We start from the raw sequence: 26,030 nt of genomic DNA, 5'->3' as shown, positions 1-26,030 counted from the left end.
AAAGTAATTAAAAAAAAAAGACAAAAACAAAACAAAAGTACTATTACAATTTAAGAACTGAATATTTTAGCGCATGTCCCATTTTAAGCAATGAGACCTAGTTACTAACGTGATTTAATGGTAGCCTACATTTATAACGTCCCCCCTCCCCCCTAAATCTCACTTAAACTAAACTAAAAATTAACTTTATATACTGGGTCTTCAACCAGAGGAAGCTCGATGTGTTAACAATAAGTTAAAAAAAATAAGCTAAAATACAAGAGGATTAATTTTCAAAATGTTTAGCAAATAGAAAAGTTTTTAAAGATTTACGGAAAGATTGAAAAGAGCTGGGACACCTCAAAATTAAAGGAAGTTCATTCCATAATTGGGGAAATTTAAAAGCTAGAGAAAGGCTAAAATTATTGACTCCTTGAGATCCTTTCCTAGAAGGGAGGGAAAGTTTAAATCGTTGAGTGCCTCTCGCACATGAAAATCCATAAACATTCCATAGAAGAGGAACAAAAAGAACAAAAATACCATATAAAATTTTGAAAATAATACAAAAACATTTAAACTAAATTTAGTCAGTCAACTAGAGAGCCCTAGAGATCTAGTTAGGGTGGAGTTAAAGTTAGGCAGCTAGCACTGGTTTTCAGCACATGTATACAGCATAATTCTGGGGGGAAAAAGGGGGGGGGGAGGGAAATCAGTTAGCTTTGCAGGGTTTTTAAAAAGTTTGGATAATTTCCTACTAAAAGAGAAGTCCATAGGCTATTATTGAGATGGCTTGGGGAAATCCACTGCTTATTCCTACGATAAGCAGCATAAAATGTTTTACTACTTAGGATCTGGTTAGGTACTTGGGACCTGGGCTGGCAACTGTTGGATACAGGATACTGGGCTTGATGGACCTTTGATCTGTCCCAGCATGGCAATTCTTATGTTCTTATTCTATATATTATATAAAGTCCGCCTAAAGTTAGGCACCGATATAGGCACCTAATTTAATTTGAACAATAGGCTTAATCGGTGTCTATATTGGCACTCAACACCTCCCAATCAGCTTTAATTGGACCTAAAGTTAGGCATCTAACTAAAAAAAACTTGATTCTATAAAATGTAGGCATCTAGCCCAGGAATAGGCAATTCTGGACCTCGAGAGCCGGAGCCAGTTCAGGTTTTCAGGATATCCACAATAAATATTCATGAGATAGATTTGCATCTCAAGGAGGCAGTGCATGCAAATCCATCTCGTACATATTCATGGTGGATATCCTGAAAACCTGACCTGGCTCCGGCTCTCGAGGACCAGAATTGCTTACCCCTGACCTAGCCCAAAGCTCCTATACTATAAGTGGGCATGGTTAGGGGCAGATCATGGACATGTTTTCAAATTAGGTGCCTCTTTGTGAAACGGGTGCCGTTAGGCTCTTATATCGATGCTTAACACTAGACATAGAAAATCCTGGCATAAATTGGGAATGCCTAAATGATAGGATGCTGAGTGCTGCCATAATGGGCACCTATGTTTTATAGAAACGGTGCTTATAGCAGTACCTAACTTTAAGGGGACTTTATAGAATCAGGGCCCAAGTGTTATCTAACCTACTTATGTACCTTTCATGCATCCGTTGAAAATCAGGGGTGGGAAATTTCATGGCGACACCAGAAAATATTTCTTCACCGAAAGGGTGGTTGACCGCTGGAATAATCTTCCACAACAGGTAATTGAGGCCAGCAGCGTGCCATATTTTAAGAAAAGATGGGATTGGCATGTGGGATCTCTTCATGGAGGTAGTTAGGGGGTGGGCCATTAGTGTGGGCAGACTAGATGGGCCTGGCCCTTTTCTGCCGTCATTTTCTCTGTTTCTATGTTTCTACCCACATGCAGTTACCCCTTTGCAGTTACACACTAAAGCACCTAGGCGCTAACATAGTGTGACAAGCAACCACATATCACGAGTAGAAATCCTCCATTTGACATTGCCAGGGTTAAAACTACCCCAGGTCCTTTGCATACAGGAGAGGGCTTAGAAGGTAGGCAGAGGGGCAGCCCACAAAGAAGATGTCTACCAGGACTAGCCAGGCCTGTACACTTGCCCATTACTCCTTTTGTAGAAACCCTGAACAGAATCTCTTCAAGCCAGAGAAAATTAAATCTGACACAAAAGGGGTTAACAGAGAAGGTGTGGCTAAGGGAACTGAGCCAGAAGTTGTATGGCCAAGGCTTGTCAAGCAAGAATAGAATAGGCTGCAGGTAAATTAGCCCTGCTGCAGTGTTCAAGGAGAAGCAGCCCAGAACTCCAAGAAAACCAGGTTACAGGGAACAGCAAGAGGGCTTCTTAGTAAAGAAAGTCCCCGCTCCTTCATGCCCAAGGAAGTCTGCTTTCAGGGAGAACCAAGCTAGAAACGTGAAAGTTCTTAAGCCTAAATTAGAAGGGAAAGAAAGATTGGGGGATGTTAGAGATTTGAAGCAGTCCAGAGAACAGTGAGAAACTGTTGGGAGCTGATTGTTCAGTGGAGCTGGGAGCCAGTGATCCTGTTTTCAGTGACCCAGAGAATGGCATGGAGTAGATGTCTGCTGAAGAAAACAGCTTGTTTGAAGGTATTAGTGACCAAATTTCTTTAATGTGAGAACGGTTGTTTGAAAGTGAAAGAAGTTGGTTCTAGGTTACAACCGTGTGCTGTGTATGTGAGAGATACAGTGACTAGAAGGAATCTCCAAAAAAGCTTTAAATGCTGATCTTAATGTTCTTAGAGTCCACCTTGGGGGTTAGCACCCAAGAAAAGGATCTGGGTGTCATCGTAGACAATACGATGAAACCTTCCGCCCAATGTGCAGCCAAAAAAGCAAACAGGATGCTAGGAATTATTAAAAAACGGATGGTTAACAAGACTAAGGATGTTATAATGCCCCTGTATCGCTCCATGGTGCAACCTCATCTGGAGTATTGCGTTCAATTCTGGTCTCCTTATCTCAAGAAAGATATAGGGCTCCTTTGACTACGGTGCGCTAGCGGTTTTAGTGCGCACTTAGCGCACGCTATAATGCCGCATGCACTAGACGCTAACGCCTCCATAGAGCTTGCGTTAGTATTTTCCATTTAGCGCTGGTTTTGCATGTGCTAATCTTCAGTATGCACTAAAAACGCTAGTGCACCTTAGCCCATAGTGGCGCTAGAAAAGGTTCAAAGAAGAGCGACCAAGATGATAAAGGGGACGGAACTCCTCTCGTATGAGGAAAGACTAAAAAAGTCAGGGCTCTTCAGCTTGGAAAAGAGACGGCTGAGGGGAATTGTGATTGAAGTCTACAAAATCCTGAGTGGAGTAGAACGGGTACAAGTGGATCGATTTTCCACTCCGTCAAAAATTACAAAGACTAGGGGACACTTGATGAAGTTACAGGGAAATACTATTAAAACCAATAGGAGGAATTTTTTTTTTTTCACTCAGAGAATAGTTAAGCTCTGGAACGCGTTGCCAGAGGATGTGGTAAGAGTGGATAGCGTAGCTGGTTTTAAGAAAGGTTTAGACACGTTCCTGGAGGAAAAGTCCATAGTCTGTTATTGAGAAAGACATGGGGGAAGCCACTGCTTGCCCTGTATCGGTAGCATGGAATATTGCTACACCTTGGGTTTTGGCCAGGTACAAGTGACCTGGATTGGCCACTGTGAGAACGGGCTACTGGGCTTGATGGACCATTAAGGCTATTCTTATGTTTTTATGTTGTCAACAAACTGCATTTGTGTCAAATGTCTTCTATTCATACCGTATGGAAACCCATTGACATTTATTTGCAAATGTTTTAATATATTATTTTCTTACCAATCTCTTTATACTTACCTGATATGTATGTAGGACTTTGCTAACTTTTGTGAACTGTAACTTCTATCATGTTTAATTTTGTTATAATTTCAATAAACAGATTGAACTAAAAAAAATAAAGATTCTCATGGTTTTCCTCCTTTGTTATTATTTTAACCTTTTGTAAACCGCATTGAACTTCAAGGTTTTCTCTTGCTCACATTCACATCACTGGCTTGAACCCATCCTCCCTACCTTCTTTCTAAAATTAAGGGCTCCTTTTACTAAGGTGCGCTAGCGTTTTTAGCACACGCACAAGATTAGCGCACGCTAGCTGAAAAACTACCGCCTGCTTAAAAGGAGGTGGTAGCGGCTAGCGCGCACACGTCCTAAAACCATAACAATTGGACTCGCACCATGCAAATAAATAACACAAATAAACACTCTAATAAACTACTCACACTTAATGGCAGAAAATTTGGCCGCAGCTTTATTAATTCATTCAAACAAATAACATTAATCAACTTTTATCCCTCTCTTCCTTGGCGGCCTTCCAGTTTCTTTTCCCAACAGCTAGTCGGTCACGACCTAGCTGCTCTTCCCCCCAACTCCCCATATCTTAAATTCAATTCAAACAAACCCATTCGCAAGACCTGCGGTGTCGCCCGGCCTCACATCTGTCTGTGGCGGTGCCGCACACAGTCAACAACATTATAATATCATTACTTATTTTCCCAAATCTCTGGCCGCCAGGAAGGATTACACTTCCTCTTTCCGCACAGCTGCGACCCCCCACCCCAAACCCTTTTTAAATTCCCTTATGAACCACACCCAACCATAAACCAATCCACACACCCCGTACCCACAAACCGTCCCCCCCAAATCACCCACACCCGTTTAACCCAAAATGACCGGGAGGGAAGGGCGGGCAACTATCCAAATTCCTCCACTACCCACTCCACTTCAAAATTATATTTTTCTCTCTCCCTTCACACGCCTACCCTCCTCACACCCCACCTCCCTCAGATAAACACCACAACAACTCTCCCGCCCGATTTCCACCTATCTCTATCCCTATCTCTCCCACCAATCACACCTCATTACCCACGACTTTCATCCTTCTAAATTGCTACCAATCCCATCAATCCACTTATCCCCCGCCTCACTTTCCAATCTTTCTTCCAATCATCCGAAGACCCCTTCCTACCCTCCCCACACCTAAACCTATTAATGTTTGCTGGGCTCGCCAATATTATGAGCCCTCTGCTCACTCAGTGGGCTTACATAACAATTGGACTCGCACCATGCAAATAAATAACACAAATAAACACTCTAATAAACTACTCACACTTAATGGCAGAAAATTTGGCCGCAGCTTTATTAATTCATTCAAACAAATAACATTAATCAACTTTTATCCCTCTCTTCCTTGGCGGCCTTCCAGTTTCTTTTCCCAACAGCTAGTCGGTCACGACCTAGCTGCTCTTCCCCCCAACTCCCCATATCTTAAATTCAATTCAAACAAACCCATTCGCAAGACCTGCGGTGTCGCCCGGCCTCACATCTGTCTGTGGCGGTGCCGCACACAGTCGACAACATTATAATATCATTACTTATTTTCCCAAATCTCTGGCCGCCAGGAAGGATTACACTTCCTCTTTCCGCCATAGTGGTGACAGCATAAGCTTGTCACCACTCCCCACTGAAAACTAGAGCTGCAGCCAAATTACTCCTTGTATAAAGATTCTAACAAATCCTGCAATGTGCTTAAGAAAATATCTAAACCGATATCAGATAAGTGGATTCCATCAGGTCGATAAAGACCAGGACAATCTGCAGTCAACAAATCATGACTCAGTATCATACCCCCCAAACATCCAACCCATTTAGCCACATCCACATTCACACGGCGACGCAGACGCTCAATACCTCGTTCAGAACGAGCATCCTTCCATACTAAACGAGGGATAATCTTAGACCAAACAATACGAGTTAAAGGAAAATGTGAGAAGATAAACACAAAGTCCCTCTTCATTTGGTTAATTAAATCCACACCCTTAACATAACATAAATCATTCCCACCCAAATGCACCAAAATTAGATCAGGATAGGAAAAACGTGTAGCTTCCAATAAAGTGGGCAAAAGTTGATTCCAGCGCATTCCTCGCAGTCCCATCCAGTGAATGTCGATACCAAAACCAGCAAGGCCAAGATGCAACCCCCATCTGGATTCAGCTGCATGCTTATGCGCCCAAAACAGGAATGAATGCCCACACAGCCAGATACAAATATCAACTGGCAAATTCCGGATGTGAACTAAACAAAGAAAAACAAGACAGAAATGTACAGCACAATTAGCACTAAACTGGACGTACATAACCTAAATATCTATTAGAAGCCCAACGCCCAATTCTTCTAATAAGATCAGGGGATCCCCCTTTATGTGCTGCAAAAGTCGCTGCCCCAATTCTGAAAGAATGAGTACCAAAGTGTGACGAATCTAAGCCCATCCTGCCCAATGCTTTCTTAAAGACTGCCGAAAATTGAAATCGAGTTAACGGAGTCCCATCAGCATGTACCAACCAATACAGACCCTCAGCAGGCCTGATCTGAGCATACATGTGGGCCAAAGCCACTGGACACTCCGAAAATTGAGCTGACTTATGCAAACGCACCCAACTACCCTTTCCCATAGTATCTGTCTTAGAGCGTCGTATACAACAACGCAAGTCCAATGGGGACAACACCACATCGGACCCCAAAATCCCTGTCCAACCCAGTGCACGCCTGGAAGGAGCCACTAACTCGCTAATTCGAAGGGCCCCAAAAAAGGCTATAGAAAAAGCCAAACGAAAAAGAATGACTTCAAAAGGAGACAAACAAATCCCTTGAAGTGCAGCTCCCATAGCCACCAAATGCTCAGGCAAAATAGGCAACCGTAACAAAGCCTTGCGGGTGTGAGCAGACCCTTTAACATACCCAACCCTTAACTTTTTAACCAAAAAGGAAGCAGTAGGATCCTTCCATCCTTGCAACTTGCACAAAAAAGACACCCCAGCTAGCGCTTGATTCAGAACACCCACTGACCAACCCACTGAATGTGCAAATAAAATGAAACCAATAATGCAACCCTCGTCTATCACAGGAACCCCAGGCCCCAAAAATTGCAGCAAAAATTGCTCAAAACGCCGCAAGCCAGCACTGTATACTCTCCATGTAGTTGCAGCTAATGAATCCTTCAACAAAGACGTGAAGATACCAGGAAATGCTGCCACAACTCTGCAGGCATCGCTGTTGGCCCAGTATCTGCTTCCGGGGCCAAAGCATGAAAACGGACCCACTGAAAACGAGAGAGAGAATCAGCAAGATCATTACAATAGCCCGGTACATGCCTCGCCCGCAAAGTCAAATTCAGCTGCAAACAGTCCAGCACCACCAAGCGCAATAAGCCCACCAAAAGCGGACAATGTGCACTTTGCCTATTTACCGCCTCCACCACTGCCACATTATCAGAATTCAAAAGGACTCTTCTATTCAACAAACTGTGTCCAAACAATTCCAAGGCCACCCAGACTGGAAAGAGTTCCAAAAAAGCCACATTGTCACACCATCCACGAGCCCGCCACCACTCCGGCCAGGCCTCTGCACACCATGCCCCATGAAAATAAATTCAGAAACCTGACCCACCAGCTGCATCTGTAAATAACTGCAAATCAGCAGCCGACACCACAGGCTGTGGCCATACCAGAACACCATTGAATGTTAACAAAAAGGTTTTCCAAATCAACAAATCATCCCGCACAGCCCGAGACAATCGAATCCGATAGAATTTCTTATGTACCCCTTTTGTCAAAAAGGCCAGGCGACGAGCAAAAACCCGTCCCATCGGAATAACACGAGAGGCAAAATTCAAACGCCCCACCAAAGACTGCACTTCAGTGAGGGTCAACTTACGCTTCAGAAGAGCCCTATCAATTTCCATGCGCAATGCACTCACTTTATCCGCCGGCAAGCGTGATTCCATGCGCACAGAATCTAACTCTATGCCCAAAAAAACTAAGACAGAACAAGGCCCTTCAGATTTTTCTTCAGCCAAAGGAACTCCCAAAAATTGCATCATGCCACGAAAAGTATCCAACAAAACCCCACACTGATCTGACCCCACTGTCCCACCAAACAAAAAATCGTCCAGATAATGAACTATAGAGGCTGACCCAGAACTCTGTTCAGTCACCCAATGCAGAAACGTGGAGAAAGCCTCAAAATAGGAACAGGACACCGAACAGCCCATGGGCATACATTTATCAAAGTAATAATGCTGTTCAAATTGAAAACCTAATAAATAAAATGAAGAAGGATGCACAGGCAATAAACGAAAAGCTGATTCAATATCAGCTTTCGCCATTAACGCACCTGGACCCAACTGCCGTAGCATATCCAATGCACAATCAAAGGAAGCATATTGAACTGAACAAAGACGGGGATCGATAAATGAATTCACGCTGTGATCCAACGGAAAAGATAAATTATGAATTAAACGGAACTTCCCATGCTCCTTCTTCGGAATGACACCCAATGGAGACAAGACCATATTCACAAAAGGAGGAGTCTGGAAAGGCCCCGCAATTCTGCCCAACTGAATTTCTTTATCCAATTTGTCCCTAACAACGTCTGCAAACTTAGAAACTGAAGGTGAATTAACACAGCGGTGTGACAACATAGGACCGTCAAAAGGTATATGGAAACCCTCAGCAAAACCGTGAAACAGCAGGCCCGCAGCAACCCGATTTGGATAAATATCCAACCAAATTGAAAGCTGCTGCAAATTAACGGGTGACGGAGCCTTGACCAGACACACCTGGGGCAACGGACCAGGCTGATCTTCCTGTCGGCCCTTTAGCCCATGCTCCCGGGCACCGAATAGCGGGGTGGGGACCTGTGCATTGACTGCACAAATGTCGGAATCTACAGCCAATTCGGTCACACCGACCGGAATTGAAATGGAAACACGCGGACCCCAATACCCCACCTCTCTGCCCACCTTGCCACCCAGGTAAACCTGATCCCCCACCACTGGTCCCGGCTCTACCAACTCCTGCTGTCCCCCATCCACCCCTCCCCAAGGGCACAGAGCCTCCTGAGGAGGGTACTCCCCGAAAAAACGCCGGTCTAACAGAAGTCATTTCCGTCAACCACAAATCAACATCCCGATAACCCCAGGCTTCCGACTTATCCTGAGCAAGGCTACGCCTGAAATGCTCATCATAGTTTAACCAAGCCCACCCCCCATATGTCCTGTAAGCTCTTAAAATCAAATCAGCATAACGAAGTAATCCAGGATATAAACCAGGTTTTGTACCACCTAAAACACTAGCATAAACATGAAAACCTAACATCCAATTAAAAATAGTCCGAGAAACCCTACTTTTCTTTTTCTTCCCTTCGTCCCTACTGTCGTCACTCTTTTTCTTATCTATACCCTCCTGCTCATGCTCTAATAATGCAAAAACATCAACATATTTCATTCGTAAAATCTTTCTCTTCCATTTCTGAGACAGTTGTCCATCTAAAGGAGCAATCTCACATAAAGTATGCCCCAATCTAGAAAACTGGGCAACACCACCTGCAGTCCCATCCAAACCAACACCCCGTCCTCCTGCAGTTCCCACAGGCACTACATCAGAAGATGAAGAGGATGATGGAGAATGGGAAGAGTCCCACGAGTCAGAGGACTCCCAAACCTGCATAGGATCAACTGTTCCTGATCTCCTACTCCTCCGATCCCTATCTAAATGTTTCACGACATGCTGAAGGCGATGCAAAAATTTTTTATTCCTCAATCGCTTACCCAAAGACTTTACCCTATCACCACCTGAACCAGCGCCCACAGCAGCACCCAACCCAGCAGAATTTTCCCCACCTCCAGAAACCATACCCAATATATCAGACAAACAGCGAGAAAACTCACCAGCAGGAACAACAGGTGAGGCTGAAGCAGCTTGGGATTGTGAAGTGCCCGGGACTGCACTTTCCACTGCCTCTGCTGAAACCTCTAACTGCTCAGCCACTGGCACTGAGCGCGCCACACCAGCCGCACTAACCGTAGTAGACCTGCTCTTCCTCCCCACACCTTTAGAACTAGAAGAGCTGTCCGCCACTCTCTGTCCCTTGCTACCAGCAAGATCTGTCACTCTTACAGCTGTTGCAGCCTTCCGAGAGGCCCTCCTGACACCAGGTGCGCTCTTCTCTCCCCCCACATTCTTCTTGGAAGTACATTTCTTAGGAGCCATAATCACACAATGTGAACCACACCTCCCCCACCCAGCCGTCCACTTCACCAGGCACTATAATACTTAAAGTAGCCAAAAGAAAACCGGGAAGCAATGAGCTCACAAGTGAAATATAAACTGCTCCACTAAAGTAATTCTTTCACCAAGAAAACAATTAATTCCTTCACAGAGAAAGGAAGAAAGCCGTTTCACTCACCAAGATAAATGCCTGCTACACACCGATCAGAAACTTTAAGTCCTTGCAGGCAGCTCTCACAGCCAGCCGCACACAGCTGACAGGACCCAAATAAGGCCCTACTTCACAATTCAGCTGAGGCGCTAATGCGCTCCACCGCACTACCGCTCCTCAGCCAGCCCACGATGCTGCCTCGGCCGCAACCGAAGGTACAGCTAACGCCGGACACAGCCCGACACAGCAGACAACGAGCTACAAGGTAAATAGCTCAAACTCGCTGCTGTTTAAACTCGTTGCCGACTTGAAGCACGAACTCACCCCACCGCACCAAGGCAAATTCGGCCGCACACACCAGCCAGTGGCACAGAAGCGCGTCCACCCAAAATGAATTAAAGAACCTCACTCACCCGAACTCACTTCTTCCTCAACAAACCAACTATCCAAATTCCTCCACTACCCACTCCACTTCAAAATTATATTTTTCTCTCTCCCTTCACACGCCTACCCTCCTCACACCCCACCTCCCTCAGATAAACACCACAACAACTCTCCCGCCCGATTTCCACCTATCTCTATCCCTATCTCTCCCACCAATCACACCTCATTACCCACGACTTTCATCCTTCTAAATTGCTACCAATCCCATCAATCCACTTATCCCCCGCCTCACTTTCCAATCTTTCTTCCAATCATCCGAAGACCCCTTCCTACCCTCCCCACACCTAAACCTATTAATGTTTGCTGGGCTCGCCAATATTATGAGCCCTCTGCTCACTCAGTGGGCTTACACTAGCGCGCCTTTCTAAAAGGAGCCCTAAGTATAAATTTTATTTCTTCAATAATTTTCATTAAAACTGCTATTTAATACTGTTTAATGCTATTTGATACTAAAGGGGCTTTTTTAATAAGTTGCCCTGCCCTGCTCACTCATTGCTCTGAACCGGCAGGAGTTCTTCTGTAGCCCAGATAAACGTTGCAAAAAGACTCTTCCCTGACGCAGCGGGGATGTACTTTGATCCCGCAAAACATAGGCCACGTTGGACTGAGAGTAGCAAACAATGGTCTTGGTTCTTAAAGAGCATAAGAACAAAGATAAGAACTTTAAGCTCTATGAGGTTTAAATATTTACAGTACATATGCACTTTTGGAATGGCACTTTATGAAATGGCACCTTTAAGCACTAGTACACTTTTGCACTAGTGCACTTTATGTCGGTCCAGAGTTTCTGAAATGAACTGTGAGGTTTAAATAGTCTGTATTATGAATGAATTAAACAGTATTAAATAGCAGTTTTAAAGAAAATTATTGAAGAAATAAAATTTATACTTAATGTTAGAAAGAAGGTAGGGAGGATCAAGCCAGTGATGTGAATGTGAGTAAGAGAAAAGAAATGTCTTTCTCTTTGAAAGAACCTTGAATGGGTGAAAATCTAATACTCAATATTCTGAGGCTTGTCCCCATCTATAAATAGAGAAAAAAAGAGAAAAGAAAAGATCTCCAGTGTCATTTTGGTTTATTTTGGTGGTTCTATATGTGGAGGGGCCTAATTGAAAGGAACGTCTAAGTCCGTTTTCGTCTAAGTCGCAAGTTGTCCAAAATAAAAAACAGCTTAGGACACATTTTCGAAAAATACGTCCAAAATTTTTTTCTTTCGAAAATCATCTAATTATACGTCCTGCCGATCTGATCATCCAAGTCGCTAAATCGTCCATCTTTATACCACATTTTTGTCCAACTTTTCGTCCAAGTCAAAAATGCCTAGAACAAGTCCTGTTGGATGTGGGAGAGGTCTGCAAAGAGATAGACTGAACACCCAGACATGGCACCTAAATAGTGGGGTACCTTACTGGGCACTGCTGTGAACTTCACAAAAAGGGTGCCATGTCTTCTCCTCACTACAGCTCCTTTATAGGTCATGGTAAGCCCCCCAAACCACCTCCAAAATCCCCTAGATCCACTTATCTACCACCCTAATAGCCCTTATGGCTGCAGGAGCCACTTATATGCCAGTAAAAAAGGGTTTTGGGGGTGTATAGGGGAGTGCACATGTTTAAGTATCAATGCAGTGATTACAGAGGCTTATGGGCATGGGTCCTCCTCTCCATGAGTCCCTAACCCACCCCCAAGACGGCTTAAGCCGCCTCTGTGCTGGACGACTAGGCTTTCATATGCCAGGCTGCCAGGAGATGATGGCCTGGAGGCTGAATTTTAAAGGTGTGATTACGAGTTTTATGGGGTCGGGAGGAGGGGGGGGTCAGTGATCACTGGGATAGTGTGTGGGGGATCTGTTTTATGTGTTTGCAGTGCTTATCTGGTGACTTTAGGTGGGTTTTTGTGACTTAGACCATGTTTTAAATGGTCTAAGTCACAACATCCAAGTTCCGTTGATCCTGAGCTGTATAACTTTCGGTTATACATGCTGTACATCTAAGTCTAAGCCGGCCCACATCCCGCCTAACTCCCTCCCTCGACACTCCTCCTGAAATGCCCCATTTAGCTTTGGTCATTCAGCGGCACTATGAAGACCTAGGTTGTTTAGAAATACGTCCAAAACCCGTTTTTATTATCGACACTTGGACATATTTGGGAAATGTTCGTCCAAGTGCCGACTTAGGCTGGTTTCTGGACATTTTTCTCTTTCGATTATGAGCCCCCTATTGTATTTATGTTCACTACTATAGATATGTAATAGAAATGTGAAATGTACATGTCTATTACATGTTAAATGCCTTTCACTGCTATAGAAATGATAAATAGTAAAATGATATAGAAATGATAAATAGTAAAATAGCAAAATGAGGAAATTGACAGGGATGTGTTATCTCGATGCATGTAAATGCATGGAACACAGATATAGGAGTTACAGGAAGCAGACTCCATTAGTTCAACGAGGACTTTCTGCATTGCTTGAATACTACATTAAGTACTTTCAAACCTGCTGGTTTAACAAATATTAAACACTATTGAATGCTGACTGATTTTTTTTAATTAAAAAGATACAACACAGCTAAAATATAAATTACATAGTACAATACCTTTCTCTGCTCTCACTTTATCATGTTTTTCAAGTAGCAAGTAGCGGGGACTCTCAGGAACAAAGGGTAAAATGGCAAGTTGTATCAGTGCAGGAACAATAATCACTCCAAACAGGCATGGCCACAGTGATTCCTTCAAACAAATGCAATATGAACATTAATATTCTCTTTTACAAAGTCAACAAACAAAAAATATGATTCATGAAGAAAATTCAGAGGGCTCTGTATTAAAACTCATCCTAAAAAACATTTTAGAACGTGTTGCAAAACATTTAGTCAGAAACATCAAGAAATTCCTTCTGATTCTTCCATCATCAAAAGGAATTAAATACAAGTGCATATTTAACACCCTCATCACCTAAATCGGCACAAAGAACTGGAACAGCTACCCAGCAAGTATTAAAGCAGAAGAACACCACTACCTTAGGTTTAGAAAAAAATTAAAAGCTCTCCTCTTCGGGCCAATATGCTCCATTGACAATGGATAGAAAACTCATTATCTCAATTAATGTCATAACACCACTCAATGTAATTGTACCTCAAATGTCATCTTCATATCTTCTTCTCATCCTCTCCTACTTATAATTCTCTCACTCTTAATAACAGTCCATTTACCTTGCGTTCGTCAATACATTTTGTTTTCCTATTAATTTGTATGTTGCCTTGAACCTAGTCAGGCATAGAGCGACTCATAATTATTCGATTCGATTAGATTTAATGGAATAAATATTCAGCTGGCAGTTATGAGTGTTTAGCTGAATATTAATATTCCTGAATATTAAATGCCAACCATGTCTGGGTTCAGCACTGACTATCTAGATTTTGCAGAGCCAGCTAATACATGGCCTGTTAAGCTGATAATAAGCACTTAAGCAGCTATGGGTTACTGCATTAAGGGCTCCTTTTACAAAGCTGTGGTAGTCGGTCCAGGTGCGGCAGGAATTGATTGAGTTGCATTGTATTTGCTGCATGTGAATTGCTATCGCAGCTTTGTAAAAGGAGCCTAAAGATAGGACTGACTTTTATTTGGTCCTATTTATGCAGTTAACCTGGCAGGTTAACTGCTAAATATCCGACTTAACTGCTAAATATCAGCACTTAACCAACCAAGTGCTAACTCTGCTCCTGGAACATTCCCAAAATAGCAGATTTTCACTTATGTGCCAACTGTTAATTTTCAACGATTAAAACCAGTTAAGTGCCACTATGGGAGGGACCTCAGGTGCCTGGGCCAATCAGGACCTTAGGGCCCTTCCCAGTGCACACCACAATGCACCGGGAAGGGTTGGATTAGGGGTGGATTCAGGGAAAATTTGGGGTGTGATTTTGACAGGCACCAGTAGGTGCCTAACTTAGGTGCACTCATTTAGGCCACAAAAATCCTGGCATAAATGGCAGTGCAACTAAGGATTCAATGCCTACCGGCGTCTAAGACCGCTTATGCGACAAAGGGCACGATTCTATAAACAGCGCCTAGTAGTTAATTGGCAATCATGCTCAACGGCACCTAGGAGATAGGTGCTGTTTATAGAATCAGAGCCCTAGTGTCAATTCTATACCCAACTCTGGGCACCAGACTTATGTCTGCTGAAACCTGGTGTAAATTCTGGCACCCAAGCTAGATGCAGAGACTCATTATTCTATAACACTGCGTGCAATCTTTTGAAATACTCCTTACCTACTACTACTACTACTACTTATCACTTATATAGCGCTGAAAGATGTACGCAGCGCTGTCAATTTTGACATTTATAGTCGGTCCCTTCTCGGAAGAGCTTACAATCTAACTTGGACAGACAGACATGACATATAGAGTTGGGGATGCAGAACCCAAGGTAAGAGGCGTTAGGAGTCAAAAGCACTCCTACCATGCCCCTCACACAGCCATGCACCCTTTTGGGTTGCATACTATGGGATTGAGTTGCCCAGCGTTATAGAACAGTGTGGAGCTAGATGTGTGTGAAAATCTTAATCGGTGGCAATTAACATCAATAACTGGTTATTAGCATCCAATTATTGATGGTTAACAGCTTATTGGAAGCGTGACCGAACCTGGGTGCAACATACAGAATCTGAGGGCTTATGTGCATACTTTTGCACAAACTATGTAGCTTGTTATAAATTTACGCCCCTCAACACCTTCATAACAATATTTATGGTTATTTATTTTTAGTTCAAGCCATTTTATTGAATATAATTATGTTTAAATGATTTTTATTATTCCAGCAGTAAGAAGCAAATACAAACAGTAGTACCATTCAGGAAATAACATTTTCAACAATATAATCAGTTCCCCTCCCATCCCCCCTCCCCTCCCCAAGAGTCCATGGCCAGTCCAACAGCTGAGAGTGGGAATAAAATCTTAAAGATTCATATTGAATATAATTAAACAAATTAGAGAAAAACAATCATATTAATGTTTAAATGATTTTTATTGAGCCCAAAACAGAACACACACAGAAAAAAAGGTGAACAACCATACAAGGCTCATAAAAGAACAATTTTTCCATAAAGCAACCCACCACCACCAATACTACCCTCCCCCCCTGCCACAGTCCCTGCCACTGCTAATCCTGCAATACAAAATACTGTAAACAAAAGAGTATCAAAGTACAGTACAGTTAACATTAGAATCTGCTCCAGGCCACAGATGTCATGGTGTTCCGGAAGGGCTCCCAAGTAGCTGTGACATACCTGAACAGTGGTAAGATCATGTACCCCCCGACGCTCCCAGGACAGCAGGCCAATCATCTGAGTCCTCCACAACGAAATAGTAGTGGCCTCCGGAGCCATCCAATGGAGTATGATGCATTTCAACGCTATCAAGACTGACCATCGAAGGAAGGCACTGGTACCCGGCTGTCTAGGATGATGAGAGGGAAGCTCCCCAAATAAAAGTGTGGGCGAGGATCAAATAAACATCTTACAAAAGTGGCCAATATACAAAAAGAGTCTGGTCAAATAGGCTTGAATAGTGGGACACGACCAAAACATATGGCCCAAGGTAGCATCCAGATGTCCACATTTGTCACAAATTGCTGTAGGTCTAAGTTTAGTATGACAGGCCCATCGTGGGGAGACATAGATTCAAAAAAGCAATTTATATTGCATTTCCCAAAAGTACATATATCTCCGCAAGGAGGGCAATTTTTTCAACGCATTCAATACAATGTCATCAGGTAACAACACAAGGAGATCTTGGGAACACAAGTCCCGCAGCCCCACATGGTTAGGTAAGGGGGTCTCATCCTTCAAGTGCCTGTGATGGAACGTAAGGGGCACTTTTATCTGGGAACCGAAGGTATAGGCCGCATATATTAATTCCTGCCTTTGATGACACAAATTTTATTTTTTAAAGAGGCCATATAATGCCGGATTTGCATGTAGGCAAAATGATCAGCCCTGGTCAAACCATGAGACTGACACAACTGTTCAAAAGACTGTACGGTGCCATCCTCCTTCACCAGATGAAACAAAAATGTCAAGCCCCGTGCCTCCCATTGAGCAAATCTGAAGCCCTCTATATCAGGCAAACATTCCTATTAAATCTAATAGGTAGAAAAGGAGATTCTCGGGCACTAATCCTATGAAACCTACACCCACTTCCAAACCCTGCGCAGAGGCAGACAGAGCACGTTCAGCGGCAAATTGGAAGCACATGAAGGAGAAACTGAGTGAAAGTATGCACTGAAAGGATCGTTCTGAAAACAAGCCAATTCCAAAGAGGTATTAGTGAAGTCTGAGTGCCTCGAAAGGAATTGTTAATATGACGCATGCCACAGCCAACAGTGAGATAGCGAAGATTCAGAAGGCCTAGACCCCCTTTGTAACAAGGCCTAGCCATATGCGCATAAGAAAGACGGGCCCTATGACTCCGCCATAAAAAACGTCGAATTAAACAAATATATTTGGTCTCAGCCCAACACAGCAAATAAAGTGGAAGAACTTGAAAGACATAAAGCCAAGTGGGAATCACAATCATGTTAAGCAACGCCACATGTCCCGTAAGGGTAAGAGGAAAGGCCTGCCACAAACGCAATTTAGTTGTCAAAGAGCTCAGCAGAGGTCTCACATTAAGAGCAGACAAAGCAGACAAATCAGATGGAATTTGGACTCCTAAATATTTAAAAGAAGACGAGGCCCACTGTAAGGGGAAAAACACCCTCCCACTGTTGACGGATAGCAGCATGGGATGGCAAGGTAACCGATTTATCTTGGTTAATAGAAAGACCAGAATAAAACCCATACTCTGTAATTAGATCTAAAGCGGCTGATAGAGAGAGGGCCGGGTCCATAAGAATCAACATTAAGTCATTTGCGAATGCTAAAGTTTTGATGTCCTGACCCGCCAGGCGCATCCCACGAACCTCCTCAAACTGCTGCAAAGTACATAATAAGGGCTCCAAAGTAAGAATGAAAAGCAGTGGGGAAAGAGAGCAGCCTTGACGCGTACCGCACTGAATTGGAAAAGTATCTGAAAATGTCCCGTTAACTATCAGTGAGGCCATGAGATTGGCATAAAGAGAACACAAAGCAGAACTATAAACCCCAGAGATACCAATATAATCTAATATTTGAAAAAGATAGGACCACGAAACATTGTCAAACACTTTGGCAGCGTCAAGACTGACAAATAATGTTGAGACATCAGCTGAGTGGACATGAGCAAGGGCTAAAAAAATCTTACGCACGTTTAAAACCGATTGCCGTCCCGGGACAAAGCCCACCTGATCCCTGTGAACTAAATTAGGTATATAGGAAAGAAGTCTATCCGCAAGAATACGGGAAAAAAGCTTAAGGTCAACATTAATCAAAGATATGGGATGGTAGGACCCAGGAAGATCAACAGGTTTGCCAGGCTTAGGTAACAGCGCAATGGAAGCATTATTAGTAAAGTGCGAAAGGCACCTTTTTTGCACCGCGGCATTATAATAGGCAATCAATGGACCACAAAGCTGGAGCTCTATGATATGGTAGAACTCCCCCAAAAACCCGTCCGAGCCAGGGGCTGTTCCACCCTTGCTAGCCTGAATCGCCCCCTGTAATTCAGACACCTATTGGGGCCTATTTAAGCAAGCAATGTCGACAGCCTGCAAACGTGGCATCCCAGAGGAAGCCAAATAGTCATTAACCAAATCATCTGGGGAGGCAGGCATGTCCCCATACTGGGAAGCAAAGTGATCATGTAGGATTCTAGCGATAGCATCTGTTCTGGAGACTACCGCACCCCCAGGATTACGCATAGCCAAAATGGGCCGCCTTCCAGTGTACATATCAACAAAGTTAGCTAACAATTTACCCAGTTTGTTTCCATAACACTGAAACTGATATTTGCGATAGACAGACCACCACTGATTATGAAAGTGAAGCAAGGAGTTAAGCGCAGCCTGATGGGTGGGCCACATGCACCCGCTTAGCCTCCCGCAGTGCTCACACCAATGTAATGATGGCTTTATTGATTTGCCAAAATCTAGTACAGGTGTAAGTGATTATATGGCCCCGAAGAACCGACTTGATAGTCTCCCAGAATAAGAGAGGGTCATCCTGATGTTGCACGTTATGTTGTACAAAAGCCTCCCACTGCTCTAGAAGAAATTTTTTAAACTCAAGATCTTGACTGAAAAAGGCAGGAAAGCGCCAGTGAGCCGAGCGGACATAACTGGCATCCAGTTGTAAATTGACCCACACCAGAGCATGGTCAGAGATATGAACCGCTCTAACCCAGGCCGCAGTCACCTGGGAAAACAAGGAGGAAGATAAGAGTACATAATCAAGACGAGACCAGGAACCATGGATGAAGAAGCCTCTGGATGAAGAAGCCGCCAGGGATCAATCAGATCAAGAGTGGAACAAAAGTTACACAACAGTTGACCCCGAGGGCCAAGAGGAGTCTTCAGACTAGCGGACTTGTCCAGGTCGGGGTCCATATCTAGATTAACATCCCCCAACAGCGGATCATTAGGATACTTGGATCTAAGCGCTATCAAACTTTGAAAAAAGGTGAGCTCTGCTGAGTTAGGCCCATACACCACTAATAACAGATAACTCAGGTCTCCCATCCACAGAAGCAATAGTAAATAGCACCCAGCAGAATCTTTCTCCAAAAGCTGTACCCCAATTAGAGAAGATTTACGCATAAGTACTGCCACAATCATATTTATAAAATATTACCTGGATTTACTGGATCTATAAAATATTTTATTACATTTAGGAAGTGCTGAAACTATAGAAATCAGATATAATTTTTACTGATGCTTGTCAACGTTTTACATTGCTATTTCACCAAAAGGATGCTAAAAGAACATGTTATTAATATTCTGCCTAAGCAGTGATTTAAAATAGACCTATTCTAAATCTCTTTTATTTTAACTGCTTTGCCCTTCACAAGTTCTCTTCAATGAAAGCTGGTCTTGTGTCCTAAAGCTATAAATACAAATTATCCCACTACTTGAAAAAAAAAAAAAAGCAATTTCTGATCTTGAGGGTAGAATAAAAACACTATTTCTAGGGACCATTGATCTTTTTTTGTTTCTTACATAAAAGACTGAGCTTTCATTATTTCAGCTTGAGGGCAGACCTTTGTGTAAATTGTTCACCTAATACAAAATTGAAATCAAGATCTATTTAAGATATAGTTTTAAAAAGCTGTGCAAATGCCTCATTTGTGCAGAACAATCTAATAATAAAGGTTTAAGGGGAGATCTGGGAAACTACAGACTGGTGAGTCTGACCTCAGTACCGGGAAAGATGGTAGAGGCTCTGATAAAAGACCGCATCATTGATCACTTTGACGGACACAATCTGATGAGGACCAGTCAGCACGGCTTCAGCAAAGGACGATCTTGCTTGATGAACTTGCTGCACTTCTTCGAGGGAGTAAACAGGCAGATAAACAAGGGTGACCTGGTCGATATTATATATCTGGATTTTCAGAAGGCGTTCGACAAGGTTCCACTTGAACGACTACTTTGGAAAATTGAGAGCCATGGAATAGAGGGTGAAATACTCACGTGGATTAAAAACTGGCTAGCAGATGGGAAACAGAGAGTGGGGTAAATGGACAATATTTGGACTGGAAGAACGTCACCAATGGGGTGCCACAGGGATCGGTGCTTGGACCCGTGCTCTTCAACATATTCATAAATGATCTGGAAATGGGTACGACGAGTGAGGTGATTAAATTTGCAGATGATACAAAGTTATTCAGAGTAGTGAAGACACAGGGGGATTGTGAAGATCTGCAATGCGACATAACCACGCTCAAGAAATGGGCAGCGACATGGCAAATGAGGTTCATCGTGGATAAGTGTAAGGTAATGCATGTCGGTATCAAAAATCCCATACACGAACACAAGCTGTCCAGGGCGGTACTTGGAGAGACCCCCCCAGGAAAGAGACTTGGGAGTATTGGTCGACAAGTCAATGAAGCCATTTGCATAATGTGCGGCGGTGGCAAAAATGCTAGGAATGATTAAAAAGGGGATCACAAACAGATCAGAGAAGGTTATCATGCCGCTGTACCAGGCCATGGTATACCTGGAATACTGCGTCCAGCACTGGTCGCCATACATGAAGAAGGACACAGTACTACTCAAAAGGGTCCAGAGAAGAGCAACTAAAATGGTTAAAGGGTTGGAAGAGTTGCTGTACAGTGAGAGATTAGAGAAGCTGGGCCTCTTCTCCCTTGATAAAAGGAGATTGAGAGGGAACATGATCGAAACGTTCAAGATAATGAAGGGAATAGACTTAGTAGACTTAGTAGATAAAGACAGGTTGTTCACCCTCTCCAAGGTAGAGAGAACGAGAGGGCACTCTCTAAAGTTAAAAGGGGATAGATTCCTTACAAACGTAAGGAAGTTCTTCTTCACCCAGAGAGTGGTAGAGAACTGGAATGCTCTTCCGGAGTCTGTCATAAGGGAAAACACCCTCTAGGGATTCAAGACAAGGTTGGACAAGTTCCTGCTGAATCAGAACAAATGCAGGTAGGGCTGGTCTCGGTTAGGGCACTGGTCTTTGACCTGGGGGCCGCCATATGAGCGGACTGCTGGGCGCGATGAACCACTCGTCTGACCCAGAAGCAGCTGTTCTTATGTTCTTATATAGTTTCATGGTTTGGTTGCAAAAAGACTAGAAGTTCATCAACTTTATGATAGCAATCAGGACCAGTGCAATGTGTTTTTTTTTGCCAATCTAAATAAGTGTGAAAATGTGTTGCTTCCATTCCATGACACCCTCTGTTGCTCCTCTCCTTCCCTCCTTTTTCTTGTCTGTGCACTTCCTGAACACTTTGATATTTTATCATGCTTCATCACCGAGACACATGGTCCAAGTCAGGATTGGGACATCCTGCTTATAACATCCCCAAAAATGTTCATCTCACAGCAATTTTTGCCAGGACAGATGTCTATGTTTTCTGTTCATAAATGCATAGAAACATAATGGCAGATAAAGACCAAATGGCCCATCCAGTCTGCCCATTCACAGCATCCACTATCTCCTCCTCCTCCTCTTATCCTCCTGTCCCACACTTTCTTGAATTTAGACACAGGGCTGGATTCTCAAAATTCACCGTTCATTTAACGATGGATACTAAACCAATCCTAGCCAGTTTAGCATCCAAGTATTTTACTGGCCTATTCTCAGAATGCTAACCGTGCTCTTTTCCGAGCTTCTAAGCAGCCTTTGACTTTGCCATGCAGATGTAACACAACTAAGTCATTTAATATTAAAATGGTAGTACAATGAGGTCATTAATATTAAAAGAAGCACTCTGGGCGATTCCTTAAACTGTCTAGGTGATTCTCTTACTTCATTGAACAACATTTGCATGCAAAATTTTTCTGGCAGGGTCTGAGCTGTTGTAACCTTACTTTCTGGTCAGTGCCTGACCGTAAAGTAAGGCTCAACAGTTCAGACACTCCCCCCCCCCATACACACACACACACACACACACACACACACAAAAAAGACCCCTGATTTAATGCCCCTGTTCAGCAGGAATGGATTCCCACTCCCTCCTGCTGCTGGGGTCCCCCGCACCCCTCATGCCTATAAATTAATGGACAACCAGAGCTATGCCCATTCCCTCTGGCTGCCAGGCCAACCTCTTTAAATGGTGGGCCTTCCCCTTCCCTGATTGGCTCAGATGCTTAAGGCCCTCCTCTAGGGGAATGGGCATTCCTCTGACCATCCTTTGACTTCAAAGTGGAGGGATGTTATTGGGGGACTCTGACTGCAGCAGCAGCAGCCTGCCAGCTGGTTGGAGAGAGAGAATATCACTCCAACCATCCTTCAACTTCAAGGTATGGTGGGGTGGGGGGGGGTTGTCTGGGGATCCCAGGGGTTGTGGCAGAAGTGGTGGCCTGCTGGCCAGAGGGAGTAGTCTTCCCTCCTGCTGTCCTTCCACTTTAAGGTATTGAGGGGGGGGGGTTGTCAGGACCCAGTGGCCAGAGGGACTGGGCATCCCTTTGGCCATCCTTCAATTTAAAGGTATGGGGGAGGGAATTAAAGGGGTTGTCGGGGGTGGGAACCCTGGCGGCAGGAGGAAGTGGGCATCGGAGCTCTTTCTGCCAGCTGAGCTGATCGCAGCAGGGGGAGCCCCAGTCAGCTGAGCCAGCAGGGAGTGCAGCAGCTGTGGGTATATATATATATATATATATATATACTAGTGTTTAAGCCCGTTAGATTAACGGGTGCTAGAATAGATGTATGTGTCTGTTTTTCTTTCTTTCTCTCTCTCCCCTTGACCGCTGTCTGTCTGTCTATGTTTATTTGTTTTTCTCTCCTTGGACACTGGCTGACTCTCCTTGGACGCTGCCTGAATGTCTTCATTTCTGTTTGTCTCACTGGCCCCCTGTGTGTTATTCTTTGTGTCTGTGTCCTTGTATCATTGCCCAACCTCCCTAGAGCAAAGTTGTCTGCCCCCAGCATACCCCTTCCCCTCTCCCTGACTGTCTCTCTATGGCCCCCTTCTGTCTTCCCCTTCCCCCCCCCCTCCGAGCAAAGCTGTCTGGCCCCCAGCAAACCTCTCCAATAAAAGCATCCCCTTGTACCTGCAGCATCGGCACGACACCCTTCAGCCAATCGTGAGTGCTCAGAGCGCGAGAGGGAGCGGGGCCTGCAATTTTTTAAGCGTCGGTGAGGAAGGAGAGGTTGGCCCAACTCAGGGGCTTTGTGGACAGTCTTCTGCAGCTCGAAGCCCTCCTCCCAGCAGCCACTTCCAGCAGCACTCCGTACTGCCTTCCTCCCGCCGCCCAGAGTAGATGTCTGTATGTTTTTTTGTTTTTTTTTAAATTTGTCTCTCTCTCCTTGGACGCTGTCTGTCTGTCATTCTTTGTGTCTGTGTGTCTCCCTGGTCCTCTGTCTGTCCGTCTTTCTTTCTGTCTGTTTCCCTGGCCCCCCTGCTTGTCAAAACAGCCCTCTTTCCCTCTCCCCCTGTTCTGCAATGCCTACCTGCTCCGTGGCCCCCTTCTGTTCCTCCCCCACCTGATTGCTGTCTGCCCCCAGCACACCCTTCCCCCCAAAGCAGCCCCTTTCCCTCTCCCCTATTCTGCAATGCTTACCTGCTCCATGATCCCTTTCTGTTCCCCCCCCCCATGATTGCTGTCTGCACTCATCACAACCTCCCATCAAAACAGCCCCCTTTCCTGTCTGCTCCATGCCCTTCTTTTTCCTCTTCCCCTCCCTGCATCCATGTTTTCTGCCACCGCTGCCACTCCTATTTAAAGCGGCCTGCTGAGGTTCGCGGCCGGCTGTAGCTAATCGCGTCAGAGGGAACATGCTACCATGTGGAGAGTGGCCTGAGAGGTTCGCTACAGCCGGCCGCGAACCTCAGCAGGCCGCTTTGAACATGAGCGGTAGCGGCTGTTGCAGGAGGATGGGGGGGGGGAGTCATTGACGTGCAGGACGCTGTGAACAGGAGCGGCGGCAGGACCATGAGGCGGGAGTGAGCTGTTCGGCTTCCCCTATCTGGGGAAACCGCCGTGCCGAGGAGAGCCGGAAGTGAGTTTTTCGACTTCCCCTATTTGGGGAAACCGCCGTGCCGAACTCAGCTGCGCGTCGGGAGTGAGTTGTTCGACTTCCCCTATCTGGGGAAACCGCCGTGCCGAACTCAGCTGCGCGTGATGCCGTAGTAAGCGCGGGGCATGCTGCACTCTTGGCGGCTACGGACATACGGATCATGGAAGCACGCCGATAAGAATGCGCATGCGCCGCCTACGGTTTTAATATATATATATATATATGTATATATATATATATATATGTATATATATATATATAATTTTATTTTTTTTAATTTTTGACAGGAGGGAGGAGCTGTATTTAGTAATTACTCTTCTGAGCAAATGCTAGGGACAGTTCCTACCCCTTTTACTAGTGATTCTCCACACAAATATCGAACATATAATTGCATGCTATGATGTTTATGTTTATTGAAAGCTTCTATACTGCTACTACTGACTAGGCGAGTCAATTCAGAGCAGTAAACATGAGCTTCTGTAAGATGTTACATTAGTTGAGCTTTTGCAAAGGTGTTACAATACAAAATTAGGGTGTTTCTGTGATGGTTTTCAATACTGCACTCACTTTTGATTTTGGTATGGTGCATTTAGGCATCATGGTGTGGTACATTTACATATGTTTTACATTTAATCTCCAACACTCATAGGAATTCTATGAGCGTCAGAGCAGTTACTGCCGTGGCCAATGCTAAAAACCATGCTACCATTTTGTAAAAAGGTGGGGGGAGGGGATAACTTCCCCAGGGCTTCTCCCTCAGAATCCTTTCTCTTCCACCAGCGACCTCACCCTAATGACTCTCCTCTGTGACAGATAAACACCTCCCTTCTGTACCCTGCCCCCTGACTCAACAGGGATACCTTGTTAAGGTAGCACAGCACTGAGCTGTAAAGCCCGGTGCGGTATAGGACACAGTCTGCTCAGCCTTGGAATGGTTAGGGTTACCAGACATCTGGATTTCCCAGGACATGTCCTCCTTTTCAGGACATGTCCAGGGGTCTGTCTGGGTCTTGAAAAGCTTTCCTACGGGTAGGAGGGCATTCATGCATCCACGTGACATCATTGCATCACATCTACGTATGCACGAATGTCCTGCCTAACGAGAGCAGGCAGCAGGGGGTGGGATTGGAGGTGGGGCAGGCTTGGGGGCATAAAGGGGTGGAACTGGGCGGGCCTGGGGGCAGGTCTATGGGGTCCGGATTTTCCATCAAGGATTACAAAGACTAGGGGACACTCAATGAAGTTAAAGGGAAATACTTTTAAAACCAATAGTAGGAACAAATTTTTCACTCAGAGAATAGTTAAGCGTAAGAGCAGTTAATATAGATGGTTTTATAAAAAGTATGGACAAGTTCCTGGAAGAAAAGTCCATAGTCTGCTATTGAGAGAGACATGGGGGAAACCACTGCTTGCCCTGGGATTGGTAACATCAAATGCAACAACTATTTGGGTTTTTTCCAGGTAATTGTGACCTGGTTTGGTCATGGTGTAAACAGGATACTGGGCTAGATGGACCATTGGTATGACCTAGTATGGATATCCTTATGTTCATATGTTTTTATGTTCTTTTACCATGCATCTCCTTCTTTCTCCTCCATTCTCTGTCCAGCACCATTATTTCCCTACTCCCCTCTTTCCCTGGCCCATATTGTGTAGCAGATATGGAGATGATATACCACTATAGTAGTACCCACTCATTCACAGTGCTCTAGATTAGTGTTTTTC

The 26,030-nt window shown here is 44.4% G+C and overlaps 1 protein-coding gene across 4 annotated transcripts in view; it reads right to left on the bottom strand.

Moving 5' to 3' along the window:
- Nucleotides 1–26,030, bottom strand: part of SLC2A9 (solute carrier family 2 member 9) — a 201,470-nt gene that overhangs the window by 112,397 nt on the left and 63,043 nt on the right. For all 4 annotated transcript variants that reach the window (XR_004539921.1, XM_033949181.1, XM_033949198.1 and 1 more), the window contains exon 7: nt 13,287–13,419. Coding sequence is in view for 3 of the 4 variants with exons in the window: in XM_033949181.1 (XP_033805072.1) it covers nt 13,287–13,419 (133 nt within the window). In the remaining variant the exon portion in view is untranslated. The remainder of the gene's footprint in view (nt 1–13,286; nt 13,420–26,030) is intronic.

Source organism: Geotrypetes seraphini, chromosome 1 (assembly GCF_902459505.1).
Source record: "Geotrypetes seraphini chromosome 1, aGeoSer1.1, whole genome shotgun sequence".
Lineage (NCBI taxonomy): Eukaryota > Metazoa > Chordata > Amphibia > Gymnophiona > Dermophiidae > Geotrypetes > Geotrypetes seraphini.
Note: the sequence above shows the minus strand (reverse complement) of the source record. Positions and strands in the feature narration are given on the sequence as shown.